This window comes from Schistocerca piceifrons, chromosome 7, assembly GCF_021461385.2.
Source record: "Schistocerca piceifrons isolate TAMUIC-IGC-003096 chromosome 7, iqSchPice1.1, whole genome shotgun sequence".
Taxonomy (NCBI): Eukaryota; Metazoa; Arthropoda; class Insecta; order Orthoptera; family Acrididae; genus Schistocerca; species Schistocerca piceifrons.
In genome coordinates, this window is record NC_060144.1 from 477,609,172 (window position 1) to 477,628,428 (window position 19,257).

The following is a 19,257-nucleotide window of genomic DNA, read 5'->3' on the forward strand; positions in this document are numbered from 1 at the left end:
CCTATTATAGCAAAGTTGTAACGAAATATTCCATATATCGCTGTATGGTTTGTTCACTTCCTGTCCTGTCCCACTACATTTGTTGACACCATTCTCCAGTAGGTGTACAAGGCTATCACCTTCATGCCATAGATGTGTGCAGCAATCTTCTTTAACATTTTCGACATCACACAGCACTGGTCGCTCCAGTGTTGACAGTGAAGTCTCCCTATGAGATACATATTCCTTGAATGTTATGTGGCATCGATGGCAGTATGGCCCTGTGATTTTTCTTCATTCATTGATTTCGGCACAAACGTCCATGATATCGACACAAAATTCGTTGATTTTGAAGCAGAATTTTGCGATTTCGACAAAAAATTCACTGATATAAGTACCAAATTCGTTGATTTCGTTGTCATTCCACTCGTAAATGGAATGAAGGGAGAATGACTACGTGCTCCTGTATAAGCCTGGATTCGTCCACTCTTCGTTATCACTGCGTGTGATGTCCATTCACAGCAGTAAATCAGATATGATTTAAGATTCCAGTACAAACGATTCCACTTTGCTCACAATATTTCGATAACTGGCTTAGTCATCTTAATGTGCTCTAACCAGCAGTTTCTAGGCATGTCCGCTCCTAGTACATTAGTTGGGTATTTTCAGGCTGCAGGCCATAGAATTAATAGTCTGTATGAGACTACTCGTGAAAAGCTCTGATGTTTCATGGCCGGCCGTTGTAGCCGAGCGGTTCTAGGCGCTTCAGTCTGGCACCCCACGACCGCTACGGTCGCAGGTTCGAATCCTGCCTCGGGCATGGATGTGTCTGTGATGTCCTTAGGTTAGTTAGGTTTAAGTAGTTCTAAGTTCTAGGGGACTGATGACCTGAGATATTAAGTCCCCTAGTGCTCAGAACCATTTGAACCATTTTTTGATGTTTCATGTATTAATATTGGACAAGATTCTGAATGGGAAAGTATTGATACTATTGAAGTGTATTACAGTTTGATCACTATGAGCATATGCTACATTGCTCCCTTCACTTGTGCCACTAACTATACTACCCACCTAGGGGTCTCATCGGATATGAGTAATGATAAATTTTTGTTGTGCCAAGACCTACCAACGGGAAAAAATCTGTGTTAGTTAAAGAATAATTCTTACACCTATCAAAAATTGTGTGGTCGTTGCAGTACAGCTAGCTGGAAATCTACTCCAGTGTGTGGTATGAAGCTACTACTGCTGCTATTACTACTACTACAGCTAGTTGAATCTATTTTAAATCTACTACTACGTTACTGGATGCACCACAATGATCACCTGTCTTTATGAAAATTTCTGAGCACGTTTTCCCTATGGGACTACAGCACTGGAGTTTCATCCGACTAAAGTTTCCTCCTCTTCTGGTATCTATGTTGCTCTCCAAGAATCACATATCACTGACGACGCATTATCCAACAATTCAAGATTACTGCGCATTCTGTCGGAATGATTAAGAACATCGAATCTGCTGAACAAGATCTTGACAGAAATTTTGTAAACAATTGGTGCTACATACCTCCGGAAACCTACCAGAGTGTTGCAGAATCGCCATTGTATGTATGCAGAAGAACCCGTGTATATTTAGGAAAGATACATTTTGATGTCAACTAGAAGTTCCACTCCACACCAATCGCTTGTGAGCATGAAAATCCCTCATAAATCAGAAGCGTTAGACTCTTTTCGTGATGTCTACACGTTAGCCACCGGAGCGTGCATGTCATCCAACCGTGCAGGACCTCTCACCTGCAGTGACACATGCTTTCGCTATGCAGAAGGTGTGCTCTTGTCTGAATTCGGTTATCTGGCTTGTGGCGTCACCGTTAAGCATCCATATAGCATGAAGTGTTAGTACTCTTGTGTCCTCTGCTGCTGATATTTTTCCATCTTGAAATGCTGGACACGACAACGTTAAAGATCATTACTCTCATAACATTCTTTTCGCTGTATGTATTTGTCGCGTTTTTTTCAGTTACAATTCATCCGATCTCTCCGTTTAAATGAATTTTGCTCTCACTGAGGTGGATACATGGCAGGTGCATACAAGATTCACATGTTTTTCACGGAACTCGCGTTGGCTACGTACAAGGTATACAAGTATACTGCTTGCTTGATAGCTGCCGCCCAGCTCACACATTACTTTTTTTCGGTGAATTTCAAATTTTAAAAGCATAGCACCAGAACCCTCTGTAGCACAGGTTCTCATTAGAGGATGAATATGCCTCTGTGATTTTTGTGTTCTCTGTTGGATATTAGTGTGGGATTTTGTACAACTGACATAATTGTAAATTTAGTACAATTTTGCATCTCTCGCCATTTTTTAAATACGGATTAAAGCATAAATGTGATTCTTGCATACTCAAATGCCTCCGCCATTTTTACTTCGATCACATGGGCTGCGATATCAGTTGGGTTGAGGAGGTGGCTACAGCACTACCACGAACAATATACTACTGATGGAAGTCGAAACTACTGTCTTGGATTGTTTCCCGCAAGTTTTAGCCCAGAGCAGGTGCGAGTGATCTGCACTTTGCATTATGTACTCGAGTCAGCAGTACGCATTTTCTTGTAGCGACCCTCCGCATGGAGGAGTCACCAGCCGACGGTGGGGCGACATCCGCGAGCTTTGTGGCAGGCAAGGCTGCATGGTCCTTTCCTGTCAGACCCTCTACCTGCTAGCGGAATCGGCACGAAGGGCGCAATGTGGGACTTGGGGAGCAGATGCAGGTGGGCGCAAAGGGGGAGGTGGTGACATTGCATTTGCTTAAATAAAGACTTAAACATTTCCATCCAATTCTGCCACAAATGTTTAAGCAGCACACCATTTTAAACTTGGGGTAACTGACAGAGCAGAAATTATTTAAACGTGTAAACTGCGTTTTAACGTTCGGGGCAAATGGATATTTTTTTTCAGTTTCCTATCATTCTAAACTTAGAACATGATTCTAAACTTACGACATGAAATCTTGCAACCACGTAGGCTGCACCAGTACTAGCTCCTCCATCTTTAGCACAAATGATGTGGCAACCATACAAGCTGTACCAGTATCCCTGGGTCCGGCACCTTGAATTCTGATGTCAGAGGGACAGGGAAAACCCCGGGAAATCTGGCTACCATGCAGGCTGAACCAGTATCCTTAGGTCAGCCGTCTTAGCACAAGTGGTCTACTTCCAGCATCTTGGATTTCCCACGAGCAGGACAAATGACTTATCTTGGATTTTTGAATTTCCCACCAGTTTATATTTAGGACAGCTAGGCTGTTAGCACAAGTTAACTATGGCATGAGAGTGGTGGGGCAAAACCTTGCAGCGCAAATGGGTTATTTTAAATTTCCTACAAATTTTTAAATTTTCCACAATTCTGTACACTAAAACTGAGTTATGGTGTCAAAGCGGAGGGGAGTAGGGGGAAATATGGTAATGTTGCCTGATGATGTTATTGATGACGTCATGGGAAAGCTGTCAACAACTCAAACTGCACCATTATGCCCACAGCTACCCTATTTCCGATTAATTCACCGTGTCATTACATTTCAGATGAGACTTGGTTTACTCTGTCACGGTAAGTGAATTCATAGAACATGCGTTATTATACATCATAAAATTCCTGTCAGGCCTTTGAAGAGCTGTTGCATAGTTTCAAGATTGGCGTTTGCTGAGTAATGTCTGCTGTCTGCATCGTAACGCGATTCTTCACAGCCCGCATCTCGTGGTCGTGCGGTAGCGTTCTCGCTTCCCACGCCCGGGTTCCCGGGTTCGATTCCCGGCGGGGTCAGGGATTTTCTCTGCCTCGTGATGGCTGGGTGTTGTGTGCTGTCCTTAGGTTAGTTAGGTTTAAATAGTTCTAAGTTCTAGGGGACTGATGACCATAGATGTTAAGTCCCATAGTGCTCAGAGCCATTTGAACCGCGATTCTTCACCAAACTCTTAACGCTAATCGGTATGTCCATGAGCTGTTTAATCTACATGTGAATCAATTCACAGAAGCTGAATGACTGTCTGTATATTTTCAACTTGACGGAGAAACAGCACACAGCGCCTTGAGAACTTCGTCGCGTATTAATGACGTGTTTGTTGAGGAGAGAGCAAATCACCGAAGGGAATGCAATCCTCTCGCTGCCCCGACTGCGTTATATCTCTCCTTACGATTTTTGCCTGCGGGGCAAATTAAAGGTTGAGGTGAAGTCAAATAATCTACACACACAGAAAGAGCTACAGCAGAAAACTGAAGACGTAGTTGCTGCTATCCGTCACGGAGAGCTGCTATGCATGCCTGAAAGTTTGAGCACAGCGCTGCGTGGATGTGAACGACAGCCGTTTTCAGTATCTTCTGTGATGTTCATCAGCAGTAGTCTGTCCCGCATCAGTTTTATTGACAGTATTTTTCGGATAAGTTTTACTTTCTTCAGCCTGTATAAAATAATTCTCTTGCATGTGAACCGTCAAACTAGCAGTTATTAACAGTTATCTAATAATCTATTCAGTAATATTTTGCAGCAACATTTGCTTTTAACGCCAAAAGTGTATGTTTAAAACATCAGTAGCGTATGTGTAATATTTTGAACAATACTAGGAAAATTAAAAATGCGTCTCACAGATATCTTGTATTTGAAATATGCTAAGACTGATTTGTTTGAAATGAGTTGCTGGTAGCAACGTCGATTATCAGTCGTACTTGAGTCTATTAGTGCGGAGAAATTTAATCTGCCTGTCCGATATGCATTAAGCGTCCTTCTGAAAATTTGCCCGCATCGCTATCAAGGTGTTATCAGCAGTAGCACAACAGCCTCTCACGTGTTGTTATTGAGCCGCTTCTGACATATCCAGACACCTTCCGTTCCACTCAGCATTCATGTGTTTACTGATAACAATTCAAACAACGAAACAGTAAAACGCAGTCTTTAGCAGTACGCTCCGGTTCACGAGAATGTTCGATGTCTTCTAATTTTTGTTCGTTGGTTCCTTTAAACTCTCCACCGAAATCTGACGATACACATTTTTAACTCTATAAACAATTGTGTCTCTCACCATCGCTTCCAACGCCGTTCTTGAATGATTTGAGTATTGTACGAGAATTAGAAAATTAATTAAGCAGTCACCTTCATTTTGTTATTTAAGCTTGTTGTTTCTTATGACCTTGCTTTTAGGTCCAAAACATTAGATGAAGGGAGAAAGGGAGTTGCGAATTGCTAACAAAAATAAAATGACCCATACACTACTGGCCATTAAAATTGCTACACCACGAAGATGACGTGCTACAGACGTGAAATTTAACCGACAGGAAGAAGATGCTGTGATATGCAAATTATTAGCTTTTCAGAGCATTCACACAACTTTGGCGCCGGTGGCGACACCTACAACGTGTTGACATGAGGAAAGTTTACAACCGATTTCTCATACACAAACAGCAGGTGACCGGCGATGCCTGATGAAACGCTGTTGTGATGCCTCGTGTAAGGAGGAGAAATGCGTACCACCACGTTTCCGACTTTGATAAAGGTCGGATTGTAGCCTATCGCGATTGCGGTTTATCGTATCGCGACATTGCTGCTCGCGATGGTCGAGATCCGATGACTGTTAGCAGAATATGGAATCGGTGGGTTCAGGAAGGTAATACGGAACGCCGTGCTGGATCCCAACGGCCTCCTATCACTAGCAGTCGAGATGACAGGCACTTATCCGCATGGCTGTAACGGATCGTGCAGCCACGTCTCGATCCCTGAGTCAACAAATGGGGACGTTTACAAGACAACAACCGTCTGCACGAACAGTTCGACGACGTTTGCAGCTGCATGGACTATCAGCCTGGAGACCATGGCTGCGGTTACCCTTGACGCTGCATCACAGACAGGAGCGTCTGCGATGGTGTACTCAACAACGAACCTGGGTGCACGAATGGCAAAACGTTATTTTTTCGGATGAATCTGGGTTCTGTTTACAGCATCATGATGGTCGCATCCGTGTTTGGCGACACCGCGGTGAACGCACATTGGAAGCGTGTATTCGTCATCGCCATACTGGCGTATCACCCGGCGTGATGGTATTGGGTGCCATTGGTTACACGTCTCGGTCACCTCTTGTTCGCATTGACGGCACTTTGAACAGTGGACTCTACATTTCAGATGTGATGCGACCCGTGGCTCTACCCTTCATTCGATCCCTGCGAAACCCTACATTTCAGCAGGATAATGCACTGGTCAATGGTGGCCGAGCATCTGGCTCGTCACAATACGCCAGTCACTACTCTTGATGAACTGTGGTATCGTGTTGAAGCTGCATGGGCAGCTGTACCTGTACACGCCATCCAAGGTCTGTTTGACTCAATGCCCAGGCGTATCAAGGCCGATATTACGTCCAGAGGTGGTTGTTCTGGATACTGATTTCTCAGGATCTATGCACCCAAATTGCGTGAAAATGTAATCACATGTCAGTTCTAGTATAAGATATATGTCCAATGAATACCCGTTTATCATTTGCATTTCTTCTTGGTGTAGCAATTTTAATGGCCAGTAGTGTATGAAAGAACGGTGTAACGTTTCAATAAACTTTCATCATGAAACTTCCTAACAGCTTAAAAGTCTGTGCCGGACAGCCGGACTGAGATTAGAATGCAGAAACTTGCCTTTCGTAGACAATGCTCGTATCAGTTGTGATGCCCGGACATAACACTTGGGCCGCCGCTCCGCTTTCAATTCTGCCTCTACCTCGATTTCCGGCCCGGTGCACAGTTTTAATCTGGCAGGACGTTTCAAGAAGCGCACACTCCTTTACAGAGTGAAACATAAAAAGTACAACTCGCAGTTCCCATGTGGAGACTCCTGCTTTGTCGCAGAGGAGTGAGATTTGAATCATTTGTGCGAATACTTCGGCAGTTAATTACTAGTATACTATAATCTTCTCGTTGTCTATGTTTAATATCTGATCCGTTTAATAATTCGTTGCGTGAGCTCTCAGTGCTTCGCTTAGTCAAAAAAAAGGAACGGTTACTCCACGTGGAGTCTCCCGCCGGAGTGTTTCATTGCATTGTATCGTGCACGCCTGACATTTCCACGCCAGACCTACACGTCACCTTTCAGCGAATGTCGAAATATCTGCAACTGAGTTAGTGTCAGAACCAGAAAAGTCTGTGGTTTGGACTTCGACTCGCCTTCAGAGAATCATCCTCATCAGCAGTAGCGACGGTAGCAATTCTACTGTATCTCCTCATAAACCACCACGCTTTAGCGTCTCTCGACACTGCATAGTTGAGACCGAGTAATTCTGAGTGATGAATGCGATATGGTAACCCGACGGAAGGGCAAGAACTGGCAGATGCTCGGGGAACGTTCGCTGCTACAGCATGTATTGCCGACAATACAGTACGCAGGAGGTGGTGTTATACAGTATGGAGGTGTTATCCGTGTTTAGGATGTGCCCCCCTTTATTGAGCTTAAGAGGACATTAAATGCGGAAGAATAAGAACGCAGTTTACACCATTGCGTATTGCGTACCGTAGAAGAACAGTTCGGAGACAACGGTGGTTTGTACAATGTTTGTACAAAGCACACAGTCGTAAAGCAGCATCTCTGTGGCAACGGTTTATAGAAAATAACATCCCTGAAGTTGAATGACCTGCCCAGAGTCCCGATTCGAACCCATTGAAACACCTTTGGGCTGAGTTATAATGTTGATTTCGCTCCACACTCCAGCGTCCAACATCGCTATCTTGTCTGATTTCGGTTTTTGAGGTAGAAACATTGAAGTACAAAAAATGATCCAAAACGTAACCACATCGAAAATCAGTAGTGTTAGTGTCCGCAGGAAATATGATAGTGCGCCCAATATTAAGGCCAAAAATACAGTAATTTAAGTTTCATGCCCGCCTAGGCATGTTATTGTATCTTTGGCCTTCTTATTTGGTGCATATAACAATTGGCATATTTGTGCTCAAAGTAACGTTACTGATATTCAATGAGATTACGTTTTATATCACTTTGTGTACCTCAGTGTTTCAGTTGAACTGGACTGCCATAGCTCGTCTCGAGATGAAATTACAGAAGTTCGAAACTGATCATTCGAATTAAATTCTACCAATATAACAGATGAATGGGTTATCCATTAAAAGTATGTAAATCAAAATCTACTTACCAAATTCATCTTTAGAACAGTTCTGTCCTGGTTCAAATTTTCAGTTGTCACTTCAGAGGCGCTACAGAAAAAGATTTACTTACCTGTCTCTCCCATGTTATAAAATCATTTTCTTTTCAGTTATTTTATCGTGATTGTATCGTATTTTCATTTGGTAAATAGCGTAGTGTTACCATACTTATATCTCTTCTGCAGTTACACGGCATTTGTTCGCACTTATTTATCCTACTGTTCACAGCTTATAACAGTAAATAATTCTCTGCGCATAAACTTCAGTTTAATCGCAACATTTTGTTATGTGTAACGCAATTTGTCTCATCTTTATAGTTTTCTCTCTCCTTACTGTTGTACAGTCAAAAAACATTTGAGAGAAGACATAACACAGACAGTTTAGAGCCACGCAACAAGTTACATAAGAAAATGATAAGCTTCTAAGAGAGGGATGAAAACTGATTAGTGCTCCAGCTTTTGAACTGCAAATCTTGACCAAAGCCCATGATATGAAGATAACGGCTATGTTGTGATTTTTAATCAAGAAAGATTTTACTTCTGATTGACGACGACATATTACAGAAAATATCTAAAAATTTCCTCACTATCAATATACGTAGCTATGGAAGGAAGATTAGGATTTTACTTCCAGTCGATAACTAAGTGCTTAGCTACCATTGTGGAAGGAAGTTACTCTTTTCTTTTTCAAAGGAACTATCCTGCCATTTGACTTAAGAAGTCAAAGAAAGTTACGAAAAACCAAAAGCTTGATGCCCAGGAGGAAATCTGAATCGCCGGCCTTCTGAATGCGAACCTTAACCACTGTGCCACTTCGCTCTGTACTGGAACTATAATAGGAGCACTTACTCCTGTAAGAGATATCCTTCGCCGAACACTACAGAGTGAATAAGGAGGACTCCTCTCACGTTACACAAGTGGTTTAAGATATCGGGATGAGATTTCTCAAATGTGTGGTTCAAAATGGTTCAAATGGCTCTGAGCACTATGGGACTTAACATCTGCGGTCATCAGTCCCCTAGAACTTAGAACTACTTAAACCTAACTAACTTAAGGACATCACACACATCCATGCCCGAGGCAGGATTCGAACCTGCGACCGTAGCTGTTGCGCGGTTCCAAACTGACGCGCCTAGAACCGCACGGCCACTCCGGCCGGCTCGAATGTGTGTTCCGTAAGCAAAGTGAAGTGTTAAGCTTGGTATTATTCGGTATTGCAGTTACAAATGCTAAAACCGTTTCTGTATTGTGTTTGGAGGAGAGGAGGCTCTTCTTTAAGATCGATTCATCGAGCGAGGTGGAACGGTGGTTATCACGTCGGAATCGCATTCGAGAAGACGGACGGTTCACATTCGCGTCTTGCCATTCACATTTAAGTTTCCCGTGATTTCGCTTAACCGATCCAGTCAAGTGCACGGATGGTTCCTTTGAAAATGGCACAGCCGATTTCCTTCTCCATCCTTTCGTAATCCGAGCTCGTGCTCCGTCTCTAATGATCTCGATTCATTCCTTCCTTCCTTTGAATTGGATTCATTCAAGAATCAAGAAAGCTATTTAAATTAAGGAATGACGCCTGAAGATGTGCTAGCAGAACCCGAAACGATAGCGTAAAATACGCGTCTTTGAAACAGGACGCAGATGGCATACTTTTTTCGAATACAGTATTGTGCATGCATGACAACAACAACATGACGTCCAAGGTCAAGTTAAGAGGAATCCTATCAAAGTTCTACAAGATCAAAACTATAGTCAGTAAGGATGGTGGAATTTCCCTCTTAAACTGTGCCGTTGGTAAGGAGATTAGTGAATGACGATCAGAAATGAAAGGATTTAGTAGAACACGAATCGGGTGCGAGGGGAAAGGAATACATATCGGCTGCTCCCCGCCTTTACAGATGAAAGTAATCTTGTCGAAATCCTTAGTAAAGGTGATTGATCAGAGCACCCATCTTCAGAGTCAGGCAGCTAAAGCAGGATACCGCCAAGAAGACAGACATTTCCCGAATATCGAGCAGCTTTAAATAGACGACATTAGGAGGAGGAATAATGCAAATGGTGGAGAAATCTGTATAGCTAAGAGAATGAATAGAAACGTATCTTACGGAAAAGGATCATAAGTCAACAAGTTGGAATCAGCATACAAAATCATCACGTATTCCACACCAAAAGAATCTGAAAAGCATTGAAAATCAGATGTTACTAGTCTATGACCGAATCTGAAGGCTTGTATGCAACAGAAACACTGAACCTTTCAAGAACAGGGTCACATATATGGCTGTATCTTAAAGAATGAAAGATTTTGAAGGAAATTTTAAGGTTTAAAGAACAGTAGACGCTTCATACAGAAGACGAGCGAACCAAAAACTGTACGTACAGAAAGAAAGAACATCGAACATCATCAGGTAGAAAGTTTATATTCTTCCAACATATCGGTAGATTAGAACCGCGGAGACAGACAAATCAGATGTAACTGGAAAAAATGGGAACGCAGCAAACAGAGAATGTAACTTTAAAATGAAAACTCGAGGTTCCCAAAGGTCTCCAGAAGAAAATTGGACCCATAACGAAAACATCATGGACAAAGGAGCGAAGAAGGCTGCAAATAATTAGAATCAAAAACATACTGGTCGAGTGCAAAGAGAGCAAGAAAGGAAGGATATCCGAATTAACGTGGTCAAAAGACAGCCGAAAAGAAAAGAAGATGAGAAAGTATAATATTAAGTTTGGTAAGTGCTACTAAGCAGATAGACAAGCACTTTGCTGCATGGTTAATAACTATAAAGTTTATGCACGCCTAGGTCCTGAAACAGCTATAATTTTGTGATAGAGAATCACTATCCACTGAAGATGACGCCTCTTTATGCGTACAAAAATCCTCTGTTCGTGAAATACAAATCATCCCACTGACTGGTATATTGATGTTTTGGGTGTGCTATCAGACTTTTGCGAACAATTTATCTTTTCAAAGCGTTTTTTAATATGTTGTAATGTTAAATTAGTTGTTCAATTAGTTTTCTTAAGCAGCACCATCTTATTATTAACTTCTGTTAATAACCTGTTCAATGGCGTTTCCTTCTAATCAGGACATTGTATCTCACTGTTTTCAAAACTCAAATCTGTAGCAATCGATTTATTTGTTTTTCCCAAGAGTCCATAATTTACGCACCTATATAAACTTAAAAGACTCAGCCCCACACATAAGAATCACATATGAATTGTGAAATTTATTACGCATTAATAAAATCTAGTACATAAACATCTAACTGGTAATTGTTGTCGTCCTCCATTCGTAAACAAAATGAAAATGAAACGTCAGTATACGGTACAAGGAAAGTTAGCCTCTGCCATGCACGCACCTATTGTATTTGTAGTATATTTCTCGATAGAAACTAAGATACAAGACACAATCTCATATTCTGCCTGCTCCGTCAGTAAAATTTACACATCATTTAAGTTTGATGCTAATGCGGTAATATTTTAAATGACAGAGATACTCCCATGTCAGCAGAAATACCGTAATTGCTCTGAAGGCTGAAACGCGCAGACTGAGAAAGTCTTCAAATATGTATTATATAGATCTCTTCTTAACTGTCCAGCAAAACACAGATACGAAGTCGGAACATGACAGTGATATGCTTGGTGAAGAGAATGAACACCAACTGTCGGTGGCATTAAGAAACGACAGAACCTAAGCAATCGAATACAGTGGAACTCTGCTACTGTACTGACTTTTCCTTTGAGTGTGATGACCGATAATTTCTCAGACACAAAACAACATGGTGATTCGTTCAATGATTATATACGAACTCAAGATAACTGTAAATATTTTGTACAGTTTTTACTTTTTTGTATTTCAGTGTAAATTAATTTAATGTATTCCATAAACTTGTTGTAATGTGTCATGTAACTTTAACTACACACATCAAAAAAAGTTTTGCATCACCTCGGTTCCGAGAGTTCTGGAACCTGTACAGAAAATTGGAATATAGATCAACATAAACATCATTTCCGCCCTTTTTATTGCTCATGAAAACTACACATTGCATGTTGTACCACCATACAGCGAGAGCTTCAGAGGTCGTGGTCCAGATTTCCGTACACGCCGGTACCTTGGTTCAAATGGTTCAAATGGCTCTGAGCACTATGGGACTTAACTTCTGAGGTCATCAGTCCCCTAGAACTCAGAACTACTTAAACCTAACGAACCTAAGGACATCACACACATCCATGCCCGAAGCAGGATTCGAACCTGCGACCGTAGCGGTCGCTCGGTTCCAGACTGTAGCGCCTAGAACCGCTCGGCCACCCCGGCCGGCGCCGGTACCTCTAACACTCAGTAGCACGTCCTCTTGCATTGACGCATGCCTGTATTCGTCGTGGTATACTACCCACAAGTTCATCTAGGCACTGTTGGTCCAGATTGTCCCACTCCTCAACGACGATTCGGCGTAGATCACTCAGAGTGGTTGGTGGGTCACGTCGTCCATAAACAGCCCTTTTCAATCTATCCCAGGCATGTTCGATAGGATTCATGTTTCGAGAACATGCTGGTCACACTAGTCGAGCGATGTCGTTAACCTGAAGGAAGTCATTCACGAGATGTGCACGATGGGGGCGCGAATTGTTTGCCATGAAGATGAATGCCTCGCCAATATGTTGCCGATATGGTTGCACTATCGGTCGGAGGATGGCATTTACATATAGTACAGCCGTTACGGCGCTCTCCATGACCACCAGTGGCCTATGTCGGCCCCACGTAATGCCACCCCAAAACATCAGGGAACCTCCACCTTGCTGTCAAAGCTGGACAGTGTGTGTAAGGCGTTCAGACTGACCAGGTTGCCTCCTAACACGTCTCCGACGATTGTCTGGTTGAAGGTATATGCGACACTCATCGGTGAAGAGAACGTGTTGCCGATCCTGAGCGGTCCATTCGGCATTTTGTTGGGCCCGTCTGTACCGCGCTGCATGGTGTCGCGATTGCAAAAATGGACCTCGCCATGGACGTCGGGAGTGAACTTGAGTATTATGCGTTCTATTGCGCACAGGTTTGAGTCGTAACACGACGTCCTGTGGCTGCACGAAAAGCATTATTCAACATGGTGGCGTTGCTGTCAGGGTTCCTCCGAGCCATAATCCGTAGGTAGCGGTCATCCACTGCAGTAGTAGCCCTTGGGTGGCCTGAGCGAGGCATGTCATCGACGCTTCCTGTCTCTCTGTATCTCCTCCATGTCCGAACAACATCGCTTTGGTTCACTCCGAGACGCCTGAACAAATCACTTGTTGAGAGCCATTCCTGGCACAAAGTAACAATGCAGACGCGATCGAACTACGGTATTGACCGCCTAGGCATGGTTGAACTACAGACAACACGAGCCGTGTACCTCCTTCCTGGTGGAATGACTGGAACTGATCGGCTGTCGGGCTCCCTCCCTATTAGGCTCTGCTCATGCATGATTGTTTACATCTTTGGGTGGGTTTAGTGACATCTCTGAACAGTCAAAGGGACTGTGTCTGTGATACAATATCCACAGTCAACGTCTATTTTCAGGAGTTCTGGGAACCGGGGTGATGATAAACTTTTTCTGATGTGTGTGTGTGTTCAATTATAAATAAAGTATACACTTTGGTCTAGTAGGAATAGTTTTACCTGTGAAAATTTTTGCTAACGAGCAAAAGACAAATGAAAGAATATACTCAGTGCAGGGACTCAATATTGTACGGACTGCGAACAAGGTTGTGCCGCTTAATCGTTGAAAAGAGTGGTGATTTCGTGGAAAGAGAGGAATGTTTTTTTGTAGTGAAAGTCAGAAGGTTGTATGTGGAGGAGAGAATTACAGTAGAGAGCCGGAGGAAGCAGTCTGAATACGTAGATACGAGTGGAATCCAGAAGTTTCCAGAAAACTGTCATAGCAACATTCTAGTACATAGTAAAAAAAGAAGATTCTAGAAGAAACACGACTCTGATATTTTCAACAAAGAAGAGGATTCGCAGGAGTGGAAGAGTCCACGAAAAGAAGATTTTCTATTGTTAATTTGTTCGAAGATAGGACCAAATTGCACATTATCTGAAAAATGAGAATTGATGCTAGACCACTAAAATAGATTGTACTGTGGGCGTTCATTGCTATCTCCATGGAGTAGTGTCCATGTTCCAACCACCGATACAGCCTAGTCCCATATCCTTTCTCAACATCATCATCTTGCTAGTATTCTACGGATGGCGCGCTTCCATTTCCTCCGATCGTACCATTCTCCTTCTTATAGTACTCTGGTATCTACCGCATCCCGGACCTCTTTATGCCAGCTACTCCTAGGTCATCCACGCTTTCTTATTTCTGCTGGGTTCCACTGTCACATTTTATTTGGCCATCGCCTGTCGCCCATCCTTCCTAGATATCCATACGATTTTAGATGTTTCAGCTCTATGGTGTGTATTACAGATTTATCGACATTCATAGCCTCTCTTATGTTAGTACTTGGTACTCTGTCCAGCTTGGAGATGCTAGAACGACACTTCCAAAAGTCCGTATCTGGCATAAGCAATTTGTTTCTCTGCCACTTGTTTATTATCCACATTTCTGCCCCTTACGTAGCGATGTCTTCAACAACTGAGCAATATATCACCTGTTTGGTCCTGTTAGTTATTTTGTTGTTCCGAAGGACCGAGTTCAGTTGTCATGATGACCTCTTCCTCTGCCCTGTTTTATTATTTATGTCGTCTTCACTTTTTCTGTTTGATGGAATCATAACCTTTATATAAGCAGTTAATACTTTTTTCGACAGCGGGTTTTCAACGACGAAATGGCGCATCAGAATGGTGGCGGAAATTATTTTTTCCAGTTTTCTAAAACAATTCATTCATTGATAAGACAGTATCCCCATCTTTCCTTGCTCTTTCCATGGACTGCCGAACACTGCCATGTGACGACTCCAGCGATTGTCAGCTATAGTGGCAGCGCCACAGAGTGAGGTAAGGAAAGATTGCATTGATTCGCCTCTGGCGCCACCTATTGCTTCCTACAAATGTGTAAATATTTATGTTGCAACAGGCTTTCTACTTGAACAGTAACTAAACTTAGACGAATGTGAACGATTGTGAAGATTAAAAACAGTTATCCAAAGAATAATAATTAGTGTATTGTGCGTGTGTTTTGAACTGGGGACCTAAATATGACTGTGAGGCGTGGTAGAGTAATTATGGTATACGTGTACGTGGAGACAGTGTTTGCGCAGCAATCGTCGACGTAGTGTAACTGAGAAGTAAGAAGGGGAACCAGCCCGCATTCGCCGAGGCAGATGGAAAACCGCCTTAAAAACCATCCACAGGCTGGCCGTGGCCGGCACACCGGACCTCGACACGAAGCCGCCGGGGACCGGCAAGCCTTCCCGCTCGGGAAGCAGAGCGTTAGACCATGCGGCTAGCCAGGCGGGCTATAATTACGGTAATTATATTCTAGTTTTAACTCAAACTTACTTTCTCTCACTGTCAAACATTGTTGTCACGTTACTTAAGTTGACCGTAAAAATATACACGCCTGACTGTGAAGTAATAAACAGTACATTTTGTGATTTTTCAGCAGTAGATAATATTGTAATTGCGAAACACGTTTTGTAAATACTTATATTTTCAATAGTTCAGGACCTTATGCATTTAGCAAAAACAGATTTTGACTTATATAATCCCACATCATTTTATCGAAGTTCCACGGTAGATACCTCATGTTACCGACCCCTTCTGATTTTTAATTTTACACAAAAGTAGCTCCGTAATTCAATAATTCATAATAATTTACGCACTTATGACATTATTAAAGAAGGACAACGTTTATTAATACACAATCAGTAGTTCGATAGACACAAGATGTTGCTAACCTCATTGAGATTGACATACGTCACACGGATTGTTTAACAGAGGTTAATAAGCAATTTTGTTTTGTACACCCTAGTCCCATACAGAAAGAGACGTGCTAAATCTATTGTACCTGTTTTAAATAAGCGTAGATGTGTCCACGTGTCTGATAGACAAAGGCGGGAATGAGGCTAGCTGCGTGTAGGTTTAACAGAAACTTTAGTCTCTTACTAGATTATTTTAGTGATGTAACAAGCGAAGAGATAGTATTCCGAATGTTTGTTATTGGCAGTGAGAGCAGGTAGTCATTCTAGCATACAATGGACGTATTTGAGCGTAAGAAAGCAGTGATACATGCTGCTTCGGCAATCAGTAAGAGAACATCATATTATTATATTGTTATCATATTTCAGCAGTTTTGCTTACTATTGACAGTGACACAGACGGCAAGTGGTCATTTTACCGAGATCGAGTTGTGCGTCAATGTCATTTATTGGGACTTTATCCGTATTATTTAGCCCTGATGCTCTTTAGGCAGACATCAAAGGGATATAGTTTCAAGTAATTGTTATCAATTTATTCATTCTCTTTTAAACTTTAGAAATGTCCCACGCAATGGCAGGGAATATGCTACATTGCTGCAGAGAGCTGCAAAGCGGTCTCTTCCATTCAGTCCAGAGTACGTAGTCAACTCTTTATGATATACACACATCAACAAAGGTTTGGTTTCACCCCTTTATTTCGATATTCATGGCGCAGAAAACAAAAACTGGCTCTGAGGCAAACGTATATATTTATTTTCTATGTGTTGACATCACCAAATAAAAATAAAAAAATTCTATAACGACAAAACAGTCCGTCTCCTATGAGAGTTCTGGACACTACTGAACAAAGGCGATACGTGTGGAAACGTTCCCTTGCTTGGGTGCAGATTTGAATCCGTTGTGTCATACCATCGATAAGATCATCAAGCCAGCTCTGGTCCAAACTGTTCCATCATCAATGGTGATTCTACAAAAGTCGTGCAGAGCACGTGGTCTTTGTCAACGTTCAAAAACAGTTCGTTTCAAACGATACCGCACTTCTTTAATTGGTTTCATGTTCAGGGAACAGGCAGGCCACTCCATTCTGATGATCGTAGCATGCTGAAGGGACATGTTCGCAAGAACAGCACCTTGAGCACGCGAGTATCATCCATCAAGGTGAAACTGTCACCAAAATGTTCACGACTCGGTCCCACTAATGGTTGCATAATCTCTTCCATGTACCTAAGAGCTGTGAAATTGTCCTCAAGAACCACAATAGATTTACGGTGGCCCCATGTAATGTAAGCCCACAACGTCACTCCACCGCCACCTCGTTGCACCAATGGTACACGGCATTGGAGGCATTCGATATTACCTAGTTGTGACCAAACACGTTGCTGCGACTGTCAGGTCATATCCAGACCCGCGTTTCGTCCGCGAACAATATGCGACGCCAATCCTGGGGTGCCCATTCTGCATGATTTACCCACCTGTAACGAAGTACGTGGCGTATAAAGCGGTGCTCACCGTGGTCGTTTGGAATGTATATTTGCATTGTGTATTCGTCTCCTAACAGTTTGAAGTGATACATGACGTCCTGTAGCCTCTTCGAACGCAGAATTCAGATCTTGAGCACTCAGACCACATGGTTCATTTGACTCAAAAGTCTGACATATCGAACAACATGTGCACCTGTCGAACGTGGACGGCCTGTGTGGTGTAAGTCCTCAACACTACCTGCCAATTGGAACTGATTCCATGTCCGAAATGACATCACTTTGACCTACGTGCACGAGTCGAAAAATTCGCCTGGCTGCGAGACTTCTACGTGTAGCGTTATGATGTGAACGCGATCACTGGTCACGATTGTCCTTCGCGGCATGATGAATGTTCACTCTACTGTTCCACAGACGTCTGTAATGCGCCCCTACCGATGCTTTACTTTCTGTTGAAATGCAGCACTCGATTCGAATGAGGCGTTTTACCCGTGAGTTGCGCTCGAGGCAAGTGTATATAGACCCCTGATTTAAGTCAGAATCATTTCATGCTCTTCCCTGTTTAGTATTGCTATTAGTTTCATGTGTGTTGTTGATTGATTCTATAAGCTGCTGCATCTATTTCATTTAAAGTACGTGTTGTTGAGAGGCATATGTTACTGTTTGTTATCTCATTGGCCATTTGTTTGTCTCACTTCCAAGTTAGTAGTACATTTATGTGCAAGGTTAGGATTCTGTGTTGTAGAGTGAATAGATATAAAGAAAGAGTTTAGTGTGTGTGTCAAGGAAGATTAGATTAGCCTTGGCACTGCTTTCCTTTTTATTAGATTGCTTCACACAAGAATGCCTAAATAGGCTGGCGACCGATATTAATACGTAATATTAAACTTGCTTTTGGGCTGGGAGATCGTCTGTACCTGACCTGCCTGTTTACTGTCGATTATAATCTGCTGGAGCGTTTTGGAAACGAATCCCAGTCTGATTGTTCTGTTCCCATTAGGTTATCTCACGGTGACAACTTTCTCAAAAATTCCTCGCAGAGGTTTAACGTTAGCATCGATTGCCGTTTAAGGTGGTCGGTGTTAGCGTTACTCACGGACTGAACTGAAGACTTATCGAAAAGAAGACCTTTCTAGCACTGTAAGTAAAAACGAAGGGGCATCGTGCTTAAGTTAACGAGAAATAGAGCAGCTAGGCTGATGCGCGCGATAAGAGCTGTTTACCTCGTAGCCAGCGACCGGCGCGTCCTCCATGGCAACAACCACTGGCACAGGCTGCGCCTCGGCGCTAACTGGCTGACGCAACGCCTCATCCCGATAAGCTGTGATAAGCTGTCACAGGAGGAAACAGTCTCCGCTGCGGCAGCGACAAAAATGTACGCAGTGCGGGTTCGCAATTCATGCATCGTTGCTGCAATAGTAACAGGACAGTCATTGTGTTTACCTTCAATCGTATCGCTCACCGACAGCAAGATTATTTTTTGTAGGTCGGACAACTCCACTTGTAAACTCTTGCACATGCAGCACTGCTAGTCAAGGTTCTGTTGCTAAATCCAGAATAATTTCAATACGGATGGAACCTTGTAGACATACCTTCAGTAACGCTTGGCATTCAACTACTTTTCCTTTACTATACTCCACCGACTCATGGCCAAGATATTCAGATATTGAGAGATTTCTCTGCTGCGCCTGCATCGTAAGTTACCAGCGGTCGTCAAAAACACAAG

General features: G+C 42.7%; 1 protein-coding gene across 1 annotated transcript in view; it reads right to left on the bottom strand.

The window, feature by feature from the left end:
• LOC124805019 (D-aspartate oxidase) overlaps positions 1–18,784 on the bottom strand; it is an 81,309-nt gene extending 62,525 nt beyond the window's left edge. The window contains exon 1 of the mRNA XM_047265427.1: positions 18,755–18,784. Coding sequence (XP_047121383.1) covers positions 18,755–18,784 — 30 coding nt within the window. The remainder of the gene's footprint in view (positions 1–18,754) is intronic.
• Between the last annotated feature and the right edge of the window lie 473 nt (positions 18,785–19,257).